This window comes from Eurytemora carolleeae, unplaced genomic scaffold (genome assembly GCF_000591075.1).
Source record: "Eurytemora carolleeae unplaced genomic scaffold, Eaff_2.0 scaffold1270, whole genome shotgun sequence".
Lineage (NCBI taxonomy): Eukaryota > Metazoa > Arthropoda > Copepoda > Calanoida > Temoridae > Eurytemora > Eurytemora carolleeae.
In genome coordinates, this window is record NW_019397738.1 from 49404 (window position 1) to 66061 (window position 16658).

The window sequence follows — 16658 nt, forward strand, 5'->3', positions numbered from 1 at the left end:
TAGTACATTTTTTATTATTTAACGTTAAGCTTTAGTAAATTCCATGTAAGATTAAGATATTTTATTTTTTAATTGTAACTCTTGTTATTTATAAGGTATTTAGAAGAACATTAATATTTTGAATTTCTAATATTTAAATTTGTTTTTCGTATATCTTGTGCTTAAAGCTTCGAGATTACCATCCCCTTTTCTAAAAATTTGTTTTAATTATCTATTTGTGAAATTCCAAACAGATTTATTCTGAGATTACTCAAAATAAATCAACATCAACATTTAACAGTAAAAATAGATTAATTCATTTCATTTCGTCATGAAAGGAAAATTGGAACAAAGTCCAACGAAGGGTGGAACTCGGATGGCCTCTCACAAGGAGAACTTCCGAGCCGCAAATGCAACCGCAAAATTATTTGAATTTTTTTTTTGCTAAACCTACCTCAACCGTTCCTTTCCATCTTGATATTGCCACTTTGGCAGCCTCAGATCTCTCGACTTTCCTCATTTTATGTTTATGATAAATAATCTCCAGCAATATTAAACCTATACCACCGACTATACCCGCCCCCACTAGGATAAATACGCCCATCATGTTCTCCAGGCCCAGGGTGGCGGGGGAGTTAGAATCCTTCTCATTGCAAATATTATCCTCCTCGCTTGATAATATCCATTTATTATCCAGTCTCTCCATATATCCACCTAGATATATATCCATATATTATCCATATATCCATATATCTACCTACATATAAATATACATATATATTATCCAGTCTCTATATATTTCAGAGGGAACAAGAAAATTTATTTTTTTGCAAATGTTTTTTTGGTTTTTACAATTCATAGTTTTCTCATGTTTTATGGATTATTAGAATTTAAAATATTACAAAAAAATTCTAGTGGATAAACAAATATGCAAAAAAAGACAGCTGTTAGCATTAGATAAAAATTGAAATGCGCAAAAAAATAAAACTTTCTCAATATAGGAAAGGAATGAAAATTATTGAATTGAGCAATCAAAATTAGCTTGTACTTAAATGTTAAAAAGTAAATAAAGTTAAAAAATTTTTTTTTTTAAATATTTAAAGAAGATTTCTGTGAACCAGACAAAAGGTATAAAAAAATAATTATTAAGATAAAAATTTAACGAGTTTTTAAATCAATATGTATAAATTTGTTCCTATTTCAAACTAGAAAGCCTTTAATTTTGAAGCTATTTCAGTTTATTCAGATGTAGCTCGGAACATACTAAATTCTTGTTACTTATAATAAAAATAATATAAAAATGTTGAAAATGATCTTATTTCATTCTCTCCTCGTAATGTAATTTTCAAATCCTTTTTTCCAACATGATTTTCTAACCTTTTATAATTCAAAATATGAGAAACAAGGTTAGCACCATGATGTTACAAAGATATGGGGACTATAAGTTTAACCAGAACTTTGGAAACATAAAAAGAATTTAAAAAATGACGTTTTCTAAACCTTTTGATAATGGATTGCTTCAGATATTTATTTTTAAGACTGTTCCCGCATATTTCATGGCTATTTATGTATGTTTACAATTACTGATAAAAGTAAAAAACCCAATGGGTTAAACTGTAGAAAACTAAAGTTTTAAGTAAATTTTCATTTTATAAAAATATTCACAATAAGTTAACATTTCAGGTGATAATTAAAAACCGTGTTATTTTTGATCGGTAAATTTTCGAAGATATTGAAAATAGAATTAAGAGGAATCAATCTATATCCATGAAGAATCAATTTTGAGAAAAATTGCATTATATAGTTTTATCATGTTTCGGGAAAAGAAATATTCAGAGAGAAAATCTCTTTGAGGCTTATGCAGATTTACCATTAATGCATCAGTTTTATTATAAACACTAAATAGTTATTGAAATAGCCTCTGTTGGCGTTTTTCCTCAAGTGACTTTGCATTCATAAAGTCGTTTAAACCAAACCCAATTCACAACGGTACCCTTAAAAACTGAGTCTGATTAAAAATTATAAGGAAATCCATGTTTTTCAGTTCTCTCTAATTATTGATTCTTTTAACTATTGTGCATCATCTCTATTTAATTATTGTGCATCATCTCTATTTAATTATTGTGCATCATCTCTATTTAATTATTGTGCATCATCTCTATTTAAGTGAATTTCCCATTTATGCTGAGCAAACAAGCAAGCTAATAAAGCGACGATATCTCCCTCATTGTTCATCAAACATAGAAAGGGAACCGTTGTGAATCAAAAATGTCACTTTTTATATAAAGTGTCAATTGAAATTACGTCTACAGTCGCATAAAGCTTATTTTTTACACCCTTTGATACCAAAGTGAATAAATACTAAAGTGGAACAGACTAAGGAAACGACGACAGGTTGGGCCATAAGGCTTTATTTGGTTTGGAAATAATTTCATGAAAAGATTTCGTTTGGAAAGTAAAGACTAGAAAAAATAGACTAAAGACCCATGTAAATGTCGTCTTCAGATAGAACTTCGAAATTTTCACGATTTAAAATCAAAAATTTTTGTACGTTTCTATGTAGTTTATATGTAAATACTATTTAGTCGCTTAATCAATTCATTGATTTTGCCTGGCACTTCTAGTTCTAAAGGAATTTATCTTTAAAACTGCTTAGTTTTGTTTCAAATCTCACTCCATTTAAAATATGTTTGTAAATTTCTGAAAACAGATCTATGTTATCATCCAGAGGCGTATTCAGGGGGGGCTATGGTGGCTCATCCCCCTCCTGGATCAGTGGGGGGGTCGGCCGGCCTCCCCCGTCCCAAAAAGAAAAAGAAATGTAAGCCCTTAATATCTTTAAAACTATGTCTAGTTCTCAACCACTCTTAAATCTGTCAAAGTACAAAAACGAAGACCAAGAGATATATTTCGAAGATCTTCATTTTTCGGTATCACAAATTGTGCATTCCTTGTTTTACAGATTATGCTTGCAGGCATTATTGTGTTGTCTGAAATCATTTATTGTGCAGTAAAATGGCTAAAATTCACTTCTGAAATCTTAATTTACGTTAACTTATATTTAAGTTAAATACAAATTCTAAGTCTGTGTTTGTAAACAAAGGGAGTCCAGTTTCTGTTGTACTGTACACTCCATATACAGACCAATTTATATATATATATATATATATATATATATATATACATATTTATTTTTACTTGGGACATAAAATGTCGTCATCCAACTATGAGTTTGGTCCACTTTAGTATTTATTCACTTTGCTTTGATACAGGGTAAACCACAAAGGAAGAGACTTCACAGACGATTGAACGGAATTTATAACGTTTACAGTTTCTGTATATACGATTTTTTGCAACTAACTTATTTGCCCACTTATTAAAAGTGACAATCCTATATTTAAGGCGAAAATATTGATTTAACCTTTAAATCAACAGATCTAAAGAGTCCTAGGTCGTCTGTACAGTCTTATCCTTTGTGGAAAACCCTGTACAGTATAAACTAATCTTTTAAGTGCTCATAAAATATTAAACCATGAATCAAAAAAAATCTTACTTTCATGAAAGTCTAGAATAGCCAAGGTGACCTGGTCTGCCCAAGGTGACCCCTTCTGCAGCCCGACACCGTAACCTGACCGGCCAAACAGCTCGCCAGCTGTTATAAGATCACAGTCTCTGAAAAAACGTAACGGATTAAAAAGGTGAAACTTCTTACTCCGGAAATTACCATATACGGGAACTTGTGCTTGATCCAGATATTGTCTTAACCAGACTAAACCAAAAATATTGACCAAAGATATTTTTTGAATGAGTTGTTTGAGGAAACACTTTTCAGGAGAATTGCGCAAGTCCCTTTTTCAAACAAACAGATGTCTGTACACCCAAGTTAATTCAGGCCATGAATTTTGATTTTCCCTGCCTTGTGGGTTCCAACAACGAGATATCTGAGAGAAACTACTTCTGTTGTTCTGGCAAGAAAGTTTTAACCTCTGTTCTTTTTATTCCGATATTCTCTATATATTCTCTAGATATTCCCTACACATTCTCTAGATATTCTCTAGATATTCTCTAGATATTCTCTAGATATTCTCTAGATATTCTCTAGATATTCTCTAGATATTGATTTTTTGAAATTTCTTCCAAAAATAAAAGCTTTCACAAAATTTCATTTTTCACGCCTTTATTATATTAAATAATAAAAAATTTGAAAGAAACGATAATTTGATATTTTGATATTTCTTTTTTCTAATATTTTTACCTTGCTGCTTCATACTCTAGCCTGGAACTGTCCCAAATGAAAGCCTTTAATGAACTAAAAACAAACAAAAAATTAATAAATTCTAATTTTAATTTAATTAAAGGGATTGTCGTAATAATTTCAAAAGACCTTCCTTCATCTGATCAATTACAGGGAAAAAAGAATTACAGGGTGTCCCACGAAACATGACAGTAGATGAATAGTTTTGAATGTCTTCTTCTATATTAGATATTAAAGCCATGTTGTATTTTATTTCGTTAAAAACATCTTTTACTCAAATATGTTCTACTTTGAAATCAATTTCACTATAATATGACTCCCATATTATATTTATTCTCTTCCTAGTATGAAACAACGTAACAAATTATGAAAGAAGACATTTTAAACTATTCATCAAATGTCATGTTTCGTGGGACAATCTGTAACCCTGTAACCCTGTAAGTGTTGGAAAACCGAAATTAAAAATAACCCTTTTCTTAACAAGAAATCATGTGTTGATTTTTGATCAGACATAGTCTTTTCCAAGGTACTAATGCAAGGAAAGTTATTTCAGAGGTGTACGCATTTTTTGTACTTCAGTGTACTGTCTTTGGGCGGAAAGGTAAACACAAGACGGATGTCACAGCCTGACATAGAATCAATTTTCACAAAAATAAACTATGAAATATTCTGGTCATAGGAAACTATTATGTGAATTTTCAAAATTATCAAAATCAAATGCTTTTGTCTTCCTCGGATACCAGACGAACACTGATGCATCTATTCTTTTTTAAAATTTCGCCCAGAGAGAACTGGTTTAAAAATGTACGCAGAGTATACGCGACTTCAATTAATTTTCCTTGCATTAGTACCTTGGTCTTTTCATGGTACCGTTGTGAATCGGAAATTCCAGTCTGAGAATGTAGGGTCACGTGGTATAAATAAAATCCTACCCGTTGCGCACAGCATCAATAGCTAGCTCTGGAGTCCTGAAGTGTTTCCCCTCCATTGTGCGGTACATGTTGGATAGCTCAACCTAGTACATACATACATGTACGGTGTACCAACATGGACAGATTTCACATAAATTTCACGAGTAGGGTATGGTTCATTTGGTGTACGGTCCCGTCGTGAGCTGTATACTTAGCTTGTGTACTGTACAACTTGCTTTAGCTGCTTAAAAATCTGATTAATACTTGAAATGAACTGAACTTTCTAATGAGACATATGTACCAATATGAACAAAAATGTACAAATATGTACAGATATGTACAGATATACAGTAGTAACAAGAACACAATGAAATTAATGTCGCTCTTATTTTAATTATGCAAAATGTCGCAATATATATTTTGTACTATAAAACTGATTTTATTCTAAAAATTACATATATAACCCAGAACATTTTTAGAACAATATCAGCTCAAACAATGGCAAATATCAAAATTATCAGCGATATTTCATAATACAAAGAAAGAAAAAAAAGTTTGTTTGCAGAAAAAAAAATACTTTGAAAATTTTTGTAGTTGAACTGTGCAAAAGTTAGATGAAGAAATAATGAGAAGAGAATTGGTCCTTGTACAAACATGTCCACAATGATTACGCTAAAACATTTTAGGATTTTGCCAATCTATATACAGGGTGTCCCAAAAACATGGGAATTCAGTGAAGAATTCGATATCGTCTTTTTTATGAATTAGCATTGTAACACCTAATTTCAAAAGCCATGATATTATTATGTCTGCTGGACCGATTGGGCTTAAATTTTTTGTGGACACTCATGGGTGACTGTGTCATAGGGTAAAAAAAATCGAATTTTTTTTTCAAAATTTTAATTTTTTTTATTTATTTTTTTTTCAAACCATTTTTTCAAAAGTTTTTTTCAGATTTTTTTCCCCACGGGCAATACGGGCCCTTTAGTTAGTTATCAAGCTTAAAACAATTTTAGTTCTAAATAAGCTTATTTTAGTTCTAGATAGAAAATTTATGCAACATCACATCTAGTTTTGATTTTCTCCACAAATTTGAGAAAATCATATTTTTTTGGAAATATTTTTTCTCCTAAATTACCCTTTGATTAAAGAAGTTATGATTGAAAACATATGTTACGATTAATTTACTTTAGTTTGACGTGGGTCAGTTACTAAGGACAAATCATTACGACACTTCAAAGTCGACCTGCAGTCGAAATAACGATCAATGCACAACTTGTATGGCTGCCTGGATTGCTGTATAAAATAAGTTTTGCATTAAAAATTATTTACCTGGCGTCTAAAATACATATCTACACTTGATCCCTTGACAGTTGCATAGGTGAAATTCTCCATTGGGTTCCTTAACTAAACAAAGGGAAAGTCAGGAACACAAAATTTTAGTGAATATTTATTTAAAAGGTGTTTTTAGTGCCAACTTCATTATGCTTTGAAAAAAATTTTTTAAAAATGTCTGAAATTTATTCTTTAAAAAGTGTCAATTTTTAAAATGAAATTGAAGCGTTGACACTAATTAAATTAATTAACTAAATAGTGTTGATTATATAACAGATTTACAAGTTGTGAGCTTTTCAAATTTTTAGATTTTCCTAAAATCTATTATTCTCACAATATTAAAGAGAAGCGAAACCCAGTTGTTTTCAACTAGTGTTAATAAAATCAATTCAAAGGAAATACTAATAATAATACTAAAAATAGAAAACCTGAAATTATAACAATAGATTTTGTCGTGCATTTTTTATCCATAAAAAGAATAATTTCATCAGTCTATACTAATTATAAATTATAATGCATATTGGTTTCTGGATTAATCTTTTCAAATGGAAACATTTTATTCATCTAATGGAGGATAATTTTGATACTTCTCCATGCATTAAATAATTTAAAAGTTTCCAAAAATTGTTTAAAAATAATCTTTTACTGATGAAAAAGACAAAGTTCTATGGAAAAAACTTTTTCTTTTGCTTAATACATGTTTTTTACTGTTTGTTTGTTTCTAAAAATTGCATAACTGACTGAATCATTTTTTTTGTAGGGCCACAAGATCAAGTAGCATTGGTGGCACCGAGATTTTGAAGAAATCATGCATGACGTCATTAGTGTCTGTCAAGGCCTCCTTGCAAAGATGGCAATTTTAAAGGGGACCGATCCGATCAAGTACGAATTTCACTCCTCGTTTTGAGAATATGAGATACTGCGAGAGAAATAATTATTCTTTGCTTCATCATTCCTTCTTCAGCATATCAGTGACAAAACGGAATGTTTCTTTTTCCACTAATTGATTGCAAAGTCCAGTTTACTAAAGAATTTGTATATTAGATATTATTGTTTTGCTTCTTTTATTTTCATTCGCGGTTTCTCTCCGAAAGTCATTTCTTGCCTACTGTTTAAATCGGGCATTGTCATCTTTGCATGGAAGGTCACTTGAAATTACGCTTACAGTCCCTTTAACAACAGTAAAAATGTCACAAGCTGTACTAACACTGCAGTTTCAGTGTAAAGTAAATATTTACATTTACTGTTTAGCGCCAATTTTAGGATTCATCTCTTATTGGATGATAAGATAGATGGAAAGATAGATATTATCCCCATGCAATTTTTATTGGTTTAGAATATGCACCAAACACATGACTGAACTCTGATTGGATCAGGCGCAAATTGAATCGGCATGAAAGTGTGAGCTGATACATATTCATAGTCAGTTTAATATGTTTTAATTGAAACCTTTATATTGACTTTGTAAAGTTGGTTAAATTGGAAAATTGTGCAGTTTTTGACATTAGTCAAGGGAAACTTTGAAACTACAGGTTTACCCATAAAAGATGAGATTGTAAAGATGACCCAAAACTCTGAAAATATTAAGTACAGATATATGCCAGTTTTGACCTACAAGGAACCCTGAATGTAAAAGAACGGACTAAACAAATTCCGTTACAATTGTCTCTAAAGTCTCATCCTTTGTGGGTAACCCTGTAGATAATACAGGAAGTGTACGGTGGACAAGTCGTGAGGTAGTGAGGGAAAAATAGGCGGGGGAAATTTGCCGGCGGAAGTGATGTAAGGGACGGATAAAAGTGGTAGATAGAAAAGAGGCGAGTGAAAGAGGCGGGTGGATTTGAAGGATAAAAGTGTTGGTGGAAGTGGTTGTAAAGAATTGGTTAGAAAAAGGGATAGAAATGGCTAAGTAGTTATTCTTACCCTCGGATCATTGATACCAGTGAGGCTGGTTTGAGGTTTATCAAGAACAAGGAAGGCTGCGAGGTTGGCAGTATAGGAGGCCACAATAATCATAGCAAATCCAGCCCAAACCATACCCAACACTCGAGCTGAGAAACTACGCGGAGTCCCTTCGCCTTAAACAAGATGGGTGTCAAAAATTCAAGAATGTATCAGCTGTCCAAGGGGTGGAATCTTTTAAGAGAACGGAATAAATAAAACTCAGTTTCTCAAGGCAAAATGAAAGGAGATACTGGCTGAAGCCTAAACATTTTAGGAGTTGATTCCGACCTATAAATAGTTCTATCTGTTGTTGCTGTCACAAGAAGTTGATATAAAACTGTGTTATAGAAATTATACCAAAACTCATATATATGTGATATGGTATACGAATCCAAGTTTTAAACAGATCATATTCAGCAAATACAGAACAAATCTGAAAATTAGGTGAACCCAGAGGTGCCTTAAAATGTTAGGTGCGCTCCTATTGTAATTTGAATATAATACTTATTCATTTTTAATAGATATATTTGATAATATGATTGTTAGGTCTGTATCATGTGACTAGAATTTCCACCAATGGCAGTGCAGTACCTAGTTACGTAGCTCCTTCTGTTTCATGTGACCAGAATTTCCATCAATGGCCGCTCTGTATCTAGTCAAGTGGCTTTGTCCTAAAATTTTTAGGCTTCAGCCCATATCCCGTTTAATTTTTACCTTAACAGTCCCTTTAAGCTGGGATTTAAAGGGTCTCTTATCGTTGGTCAAAAACTAATTTTCACATTTGAGAGATTGAGAAAAAAGCTAAATTTAATCTGTTCAGTTAAAAGTTTCATGCTGAGCTGAGACTGTTTTAAAGTTTTCGTTGTACTGCAATGTTTTCAATCCTCCAGCTGACTAGATACTGCAGTACATAAATCTTAGGAAAACGGATCGAATTTAATTAATCTAATAAAATTAACTCAAAATCGAAGAATATCCACAACGGATGAGGCTGTTAAGACAACATAAAACTCATTAAATATGACGATCCCAGGTTAAATTAGGTCTTCTACCTTGACTATAGTCATTTAATGGGTTGTTTAATGATTCGGCAATGAAAAAAGTTTACAGTTGCAGGGAATCGTTAATATAAGTTGACAGACAGTACACATTCCGTAAAGTCGTCTCTGAAGTCTAATCGTTTGTGGTTAACCATCTATATAAAGAAACTTAGTTCTGTCACCAACTCTATCCCATTGTCTTTCCATCTTGTAATCCCTATATCTTTGCAACCTCTGACCTTTGATATTTGAAACCATGAATTCAGTTAGATGAAATATCGAAGATTTTACAACATCAGATTACATCCATCTGTTTCCGTCTGCAGCATAATGCTGGGGACTTTTCATAAACGCAACGTTGGTACAATGAGAACCATAAAAGTCTGTAATAGGAAGACGACTTTACGACTCAGTAAATGGCTTGATATAGCAAAATGAACATGAGACAAAGCAATTGTGCAGTATGAATATCGGTGATTTAATATGTTACAGTAATAGTTGTAAAAACATCAAATACACTTAATTATTGCTTTAATATTGTCTTCCCGTTCCACAGATTTTCGGTTCTCTGTATTCATGTTATGATGTTAAATTTGAAACAATACGACCTCCTACACCGCACAAAAAGTGCCAATGCTAACATGCTATTTACCTATTCCTGAGTTGAGAAGCACCCCCCACGCAAACCAGATTGCCGCGGTCAAATTTAACGAATCCTCTTCGCGTACTTCTCCGGAGTCCGTGTTGTACCGCCCAAAGGGAGAAAACCGGTCCAGCAGGTATAAACAAACTGCTATCACCTTGAGATAAATAAAGATTTTACAGGACGGAAACGAATATTATAAGCAATTAGCATGAATAATAGAAAAGTCAAAATATATAAATTTGTTATTATAATACGGACACTGTGCATTTGAAATTGCGTATACAGTCTCATTAAACCCGTGTAGAATTGTTAATTGACTAAAGACGACCCATCATCAAAAACAAAAATGCTTGCGGCATTTACCTTAACTGAAACCAGTACTAGCACCCACAATGTTGGTTTGAAAGGCTGCAGAAAGGAGACTAGTTGTGAGGCTCTAGGTTGCTAAAACAAATTGGCAAATTATTCAAAATTCATTGTTTACTTTTGCAACATAAACAAGAAATAGCAACAATTCTAGATAATAATATTTTGAACATAAGTAAGAAACAGATAATTTAAGAACTTTATTATTCTATCGGTTCTTTGTACAAATTAAAATTAATTTTTATTTTTGATTTCATATTCGATATGAATAATAATTTAGATTAAGAAATAAAATACATGGAACATGAACAGCTCTTAAATCTTTTAAATAAAGTTAGAAAAAAATTTCAGTTTTCGTGTAAATATCTATTTTTCCTTCTAGTGGAAAATATTGTATTTTTGGTTATGAACTTTTGGAATTAAGGAAAATAATAAATAAACGTGCTTACCCGTTTTTGAAGAATAGTGATGCCCTGATATTTGAAAGGTTTGCTAAATTCCATTACCTGAACAAAATGTTGTCTCATGGCTTCAAAAAATGAGATTCATTAAATTAAATTGGCGAACAAAGGTATTAACTTTCAAAATAAGAAAAAAAATGAAAAGCAAAACAACCAAAAATTCTTGGATACAGATTTTATTTACTTTTTTAATGTCTTGATCCGTTGCTGTAGAAAATTTTTTTTTCAATATAGTATTACAATATAATGTTTCTTCGGTGCTACAGGGTTTCCCAATAAATGTGGGAATTATGTAACGACTTTTATATCGTCTTCGATCCACACGGCATTATTTTATGAACACAATTATTGCAGTATTCCATTTCAAACATATAATATCGAAAACGCCTCGTCTTGAGATTTTTCAAATGTGGTCTACCATTTTTGTATCTATAAAATTGACGGAGATATTGCAAAATTTGTAAAAATTTCACTTTTTTAATAAAGCAAAATTGTCTTTATTTATAATATCTTTGTCAATTTATAAGACACGAGAAAGGTAGATCACTTTATGTAAAGCTTATCTGCATGACGTACAGTCCTTTTTTTAACTTTCCTTGCCATGCATTAAATATCAGAAATTAAAGACGACTTTCAAGTCGTCTCTCAATTCCCACGTTTATTGGGACACCCTGTATCTAAGAGAAGTTTCAGGTCGATAAAAAAGTATAACACTTTGGGATTGAACATGTACAAAATATTTTTAAACCAAAATTTTTTTTAAATCTGAGAACTCGGAACATTTGTATTAACAGGCGCTAATCTACAGTTAGATTTAACTTGTAATCGACAGTAAAGGCTTTTAACGTAATAATAAAATTAACCGTGATACAACAGCTAACTTGTCCTTTAGATTTAGGAAATAACTTAATTTGTTTGGCCTCAAAAGATACAGATTAAAACGTTCTGAAAGGATTAACTAAACTAAAATTGCAACCTCTATCTTGAAGATCTTTATAAAGGTTTAACCTGGAAGGATTAACGATTCACAAGTTGCAACCTCTTTCTTTAAGATCTTTATATAGGTTTAAACTGAATGATTTAACAACTCAAAAGTTGCAACCTCTATTTTGAAGATCTTTATAAAGGTTTAACCTGAAGGGATTAACAATTAAAAAGTTGCAACCTCTATCTTGAAGATCTACTTAAAGGTTTAACCTGAGCCCTCTCTGGGTTGATGGTTAGGGGAGCAACTATCATATCCGCTCTTTCAGTAACCAGTTCACCTTAGTAATAAAAGACATAACAAACTACATTTCCTACATTTCCACCATTTCCTGTATTTCCTAAATGTCTTATATGTCTCGCATTTCCTGCATTTTCTACATTTCCTGTATTTACTGTATTCCCTACATATCCTGTATTTCCCACATTTACTGTATTTAATCTTTTTATTGTATTTCCTACATTTCCTGCATTTGTAAATTTCCTGTATTTCCCGTACGTATTTACTACATTTCCTACATTTCCTCTATTTCCTACAATTATTGTATTTCCTTTATTTCCTTAATTTTCTACTTTTCCTGTATTTCCTACATTTCCTGTATTTCCTACAGTTCTTATATTTACTACATTTCCTCTATTTCCTACATTTATTGTATTTCATGTATTTCCTGTATTTCCTTAATTTTCTACTTTTCCTGTAATTCCTACATTTCCTACAGTTCTTACATTTCCTGCATTTCCCACATTTCCTTTATTTCATACATTTCCTACATTTTCCACATTTCCTGTATTTACTACATTTCCTAAATTTCCCGTATTTTTGCATTTCTTGTAATTCTTACCTTTCCCAAATTTCCTACATATCCTACATTTCCAACATTCCTACTTTTCCTACATTTCCTGTATTTCATAAATTTCCTAAATTCCCTACATTTCCTACTTTTACTAAATCTTTAAGTTTAAAGTTTAAAAATCAAATTCTATAATTTTCATTTCCCTGTTCTTTAATATTTTCTTCAGTATTGAAAAATGGCAAACTGTCAATATTGAAATTCAATCTAGAAAGACAGGATTATAATTAATCATCGCATTTTTTGATGTAAAAATATCAATGAAAAACTAGACATCTTTGAAAATTAAGCGTACCTTTTCGGAAGATTTTAAATCTTTATGTTTTGCCCTTTTTTTAAAGAAGTGTCTTCATTGCTTTACTTTTATAATAATAAATGTTTAAAAGGTCAACGAAAATTAAAAGTTGTACACCATCAGGTTGCAAAGAAACAGGTAATATGCAGTTTTAGATAGAGGTAAATGTAAAGTTCCGTTTTTATAAATCATTTATTAAACTGTATTATTACATAATGCTGATATTGTACCTTCTGTTCACTGTCTTACTGTATATGCTTATCAATTTAGATTTTAAACATCTAGAAACTTTCTAGTAATTAATCCATAGATTGAAAATACTATTTCATAAAAGTAGCAGTTTCTAGATACTTTCTAATAACTTTAAATTTTCCTATATTTATTGAATTATTCCCTTCTATGTGGTTAAATTGGATACTACGTACTCGGAAATATAGAAAATATAGAAAAACAATTTTATTTTTCTGCAATTGTCTCCATCTGTGAGATTGTATTTGCAACGCTAAATCCAATTTAGAAGTTGGCAAGGAGAAGAAATAAATAAGCAATTGAACACAACGACAAGTCTTATAACATACATACACTGCAGGCTTTTATAGCGCTTCGTGTCCCTTTTTTAGTAATAATTTGAGTTTTAATATTGCTTTTTAAGCCACCATTTTGATCGTTTTTTATATGACTAAAAAGAACTTTCTGTTAGATTGAATAAATCGGCAAAAAAGTGTTTTTATTTTTCCGTCTTGACGTTTTTTGGATGTACACCAAAAACAAGCCAAAAAAATACATAGTAAGGTGTCCGTGGGGCACGGATGACCAATATTTTAAAATAGATGCGTGGGTAGCTTTTCCCGTTGCAATGTGTAATGTAAGTAAATATAAATTTTTAACTCAATATCTCTAAAACTCTAGTATATAACCGCTACTAAAGTTTAAAAAGTCCTATAGCTCCAAAAAATGTTCCTAAATTTACCATGTTATAAATAATTTCTTATTGTCCAAAAATATTAAATCTGTTCAAACTAAAAACATCAAAAAAATGTGTCAAAACTCAAAGCAGCAACTAGTTTCTGTCATACGTTTTTAAATTCGAACGTATACGGCCAGAAACTTAATATATCACAGTGGACTAAGCCAGTGGGGTCGGTCAAATAGGCCTAGGATTAGGTCGGGTACTGTAAAAGTCTGAACGCGCCATGGGAGTTGTCATAGTTAGCCCTCGCACGGGACTATGCCAAGAAAATTGACCCCTGTCGTATGTTAGTCTGGTTAGGGCGACGTACTGTACCATAGGATCGGGTCAGTACACGCTGTTATCTGGCAGGCCGGTACAAACTGGGCAGGTCCTGTTCGAATTCAAATTAACTACGGGGATAGAGTGATATGGGACAAAACATAGCAAAACAAAACTTGAAAACTCGGAACTCCTATTGCAATATACAGCCTACCTATTAGTCCAGTCCACTCCTGCTTTCCGGTCAGATTATTTCTCTCCAAACTACCGTAATCACCATCTTAGAACAAAAAAGATTGATAACTCAAATTAATTTTATTTTAGATTGATAACTCAAATTAATTTTATTTTAGATTGATAACTCAAATTAATTTTATTTTAGATTGATAACTCAAATTAATTTTATTTTAGATTGATAACTCAAATTAATTTTATTTTAGATTGATAACTCAAATTAATTTTCTTTATTAACAATATTCTGTTATTTTTACAACCAAGTTGAAATATTCATTATCAAGGTGCAAAAATTCGAATCAACAATAGGGAAGCATAAACGTAGAATATTTGTGCACCAAAAACTCCGGTTCGTTAAAAGTACCGGACTGACGTTTAGGCAGCAAGAACAAGTTGTACAGTAAGCAAACAGACAGTACGCAAACTGAATCATCTCCTTCGAGGGAGATTAATGTGCGTAATCTTTGTATTCATCAAAATATTTTTAAAATGTTTTTTTAATATCTAAATATTCTTCTTACATAAAATTTAATTTTACCATCACAAGCAATCTTTAATCTCAGTATTGATGATTTAGAGATGTTAGGGTTTTTTTGCAGCTTTTTAAAGAGCTTTTTGGGGTATTTTTTCATAAGATTGACCTAAAAATGGTCGACATTTTTTTCATTTTAGAAATAAAAAAAAACGATGAAGCTTTTTTTGGTGAATTGTTCATGAAAAACTGATAAAATCGTGCTGATATTTTCTGAGCCCGCGATTCAAAATCTTCAGCTTAATTTCTAAGCCCCGGCCCAGGTTTAAGGCTTAATCTTGAACCTGTGCGCTATGAATTAGCTGACAACTGCAGGTTGTGTCGCGTGATCGACAGCTGTCAGCTCTAAGAAGCTCGACTTAAGGAGAATTTGTCTCAATTTTGAGTCAATTATTCTATTCAAATCCTGGAATGCGCCAATTCCCACTAAGAAAATCCCCGAAATAGAATATCAAACTGAGCTGAGCTGAAAACTTTAGAATGGGATATCCCTAATCCCAATCTGTTAATCAACCTGGAGATTAATAACAAGAGGAGAACAAGCCATATTTAATCTGGAGATTAATAAAAAGAGGAGATCAAGCAATGATCTTGATATCCACCATTCTAAAGTTTTCAGCTCTGAAAACTTTAGAATGAGATATCCTTAATCCCGATCGATTAATTAATCTGGAGATTAATAACGAGAGGAGAACAAGCATTATTTAATCTGGAGATTAAGAAAAAGAGTGGATTAAGCATTAATCCCGATATCCACCATTCTAAAGTTCCCAGCTCTGATTTGATAAAACCGACTCTGTGAAAGATTAGTTGCAACTTATATCTTAAATCTCGATTCTTAATTTAGTCTCAATGACAGCTTAGACCTGAGTCTTATGTTCCACTATTTTTTAGGTTCTGTAATTAATAGAGAGAACAATCCCTTTATATATCCTGTTACAGTGTATAGTTTACCTAAGGAAAGATAAACATCGTAAGTAAAGTTGCATTTAAGAGCCAACTTCTCCAGTAGATCCATACAGTAGCCCTTACAGCAGTATTTACTACCCACTAAACATACAGGATATACAGGGTGTCCCACAAAACATGACAATAGCAAGACGAATTAAAGGTCGTCTTTGATTTTTGAAATAAATTGCGTCCTTTAAAATTGCGTCATTTAGTTGTAACCCTAATCTTAAAAGTAAAATTCTAGAGTTAATAATTACTAAATACCCCTAGTCTTGGCATTTCCAAAATGTGGTCTGCCTTTTTTGTTACTGGAGATATGAAGGATTTCGTTAAATTTTTTGGATTTGTTGGATAAAATTCAAACATGAATAAAATTCTTAATATCTCATATATTTACAACCCAAAAAGGCAGACCACATTTTGAAAATTCCAGGACTTGGAGAATATTGTTCAAGGACGGCATTCCAGGTCTCTTGCTACTGTAATGTTTCGTGGGACACCCTGTATAGGATAATCAACCTGAGAGTAATATTGGAAAGCATTCAAAACTGTTGAAAAAAAGTAGGACGCACCCGTCTGGTCTCCTTTGATTTGTGGGAATCATAACACTTGACTGTAAACAGTCATAATCAGAAAGACCTGG

The 16658-nt window shown here is 31.8% G+C and overlaps 1 protein-coding gene across 1 annotated transcript in view; it reads right to left on the reverse strand.

The window, feature by feature from the left end:
* The window catches only part of LOC111715709 (glutamate [NMDA] receptor subunit 1), a 47635-nt gene that overhangs the window by 4349 nt on the left and 26628 nt on the right, over positions 1 to 16658 (reverse strand). Inside the window, exons 19-30 of the mRNA XM_023491074.1 lie at positions 16019 to 16114; positions 14513 to 14578; positions 12135 to 12202; positions 10926 to 10982; positions 10474 to 10554; positions 10117 to 10264; positions 8404 to 8558; positions 6478 to 6552; positions 5167 to 5249; positions 4235 to 4288; positions 3533 to 3651; positions 434 to 693 (exon numbers count right to left, since the gene is read on the reverse strand). Of these exons, the coding sequence (XP_023346842.1) occupies positions 434 to 693; positions 3533 to 3651; positions 4235 to 4288; positions 5167 to 5249; positions 6478 to 6552; positions 8404 to 8558; positions 10117 to 10264; positions 10474 to 10554; positions 10926 to 10982; positions 12135 to 12202; positions 14513 to 14578; positions 16019 to 16114 (1262 nt within the window). The remainder of the gene's footprint in view (positions 1 to 433; positions 694 to 3532; positions 3652 to 4234; positions 4289 to 5166; positions 5250 to 6477; positions 6553 to 8403; positions 8559 to 10116; positions 10265 to 10473; positions 10555 to 10925; positions 10983 to 12134; positions 12203 to 14512; positions 14579 to 16018; positions 16115 to 16658) is intronic.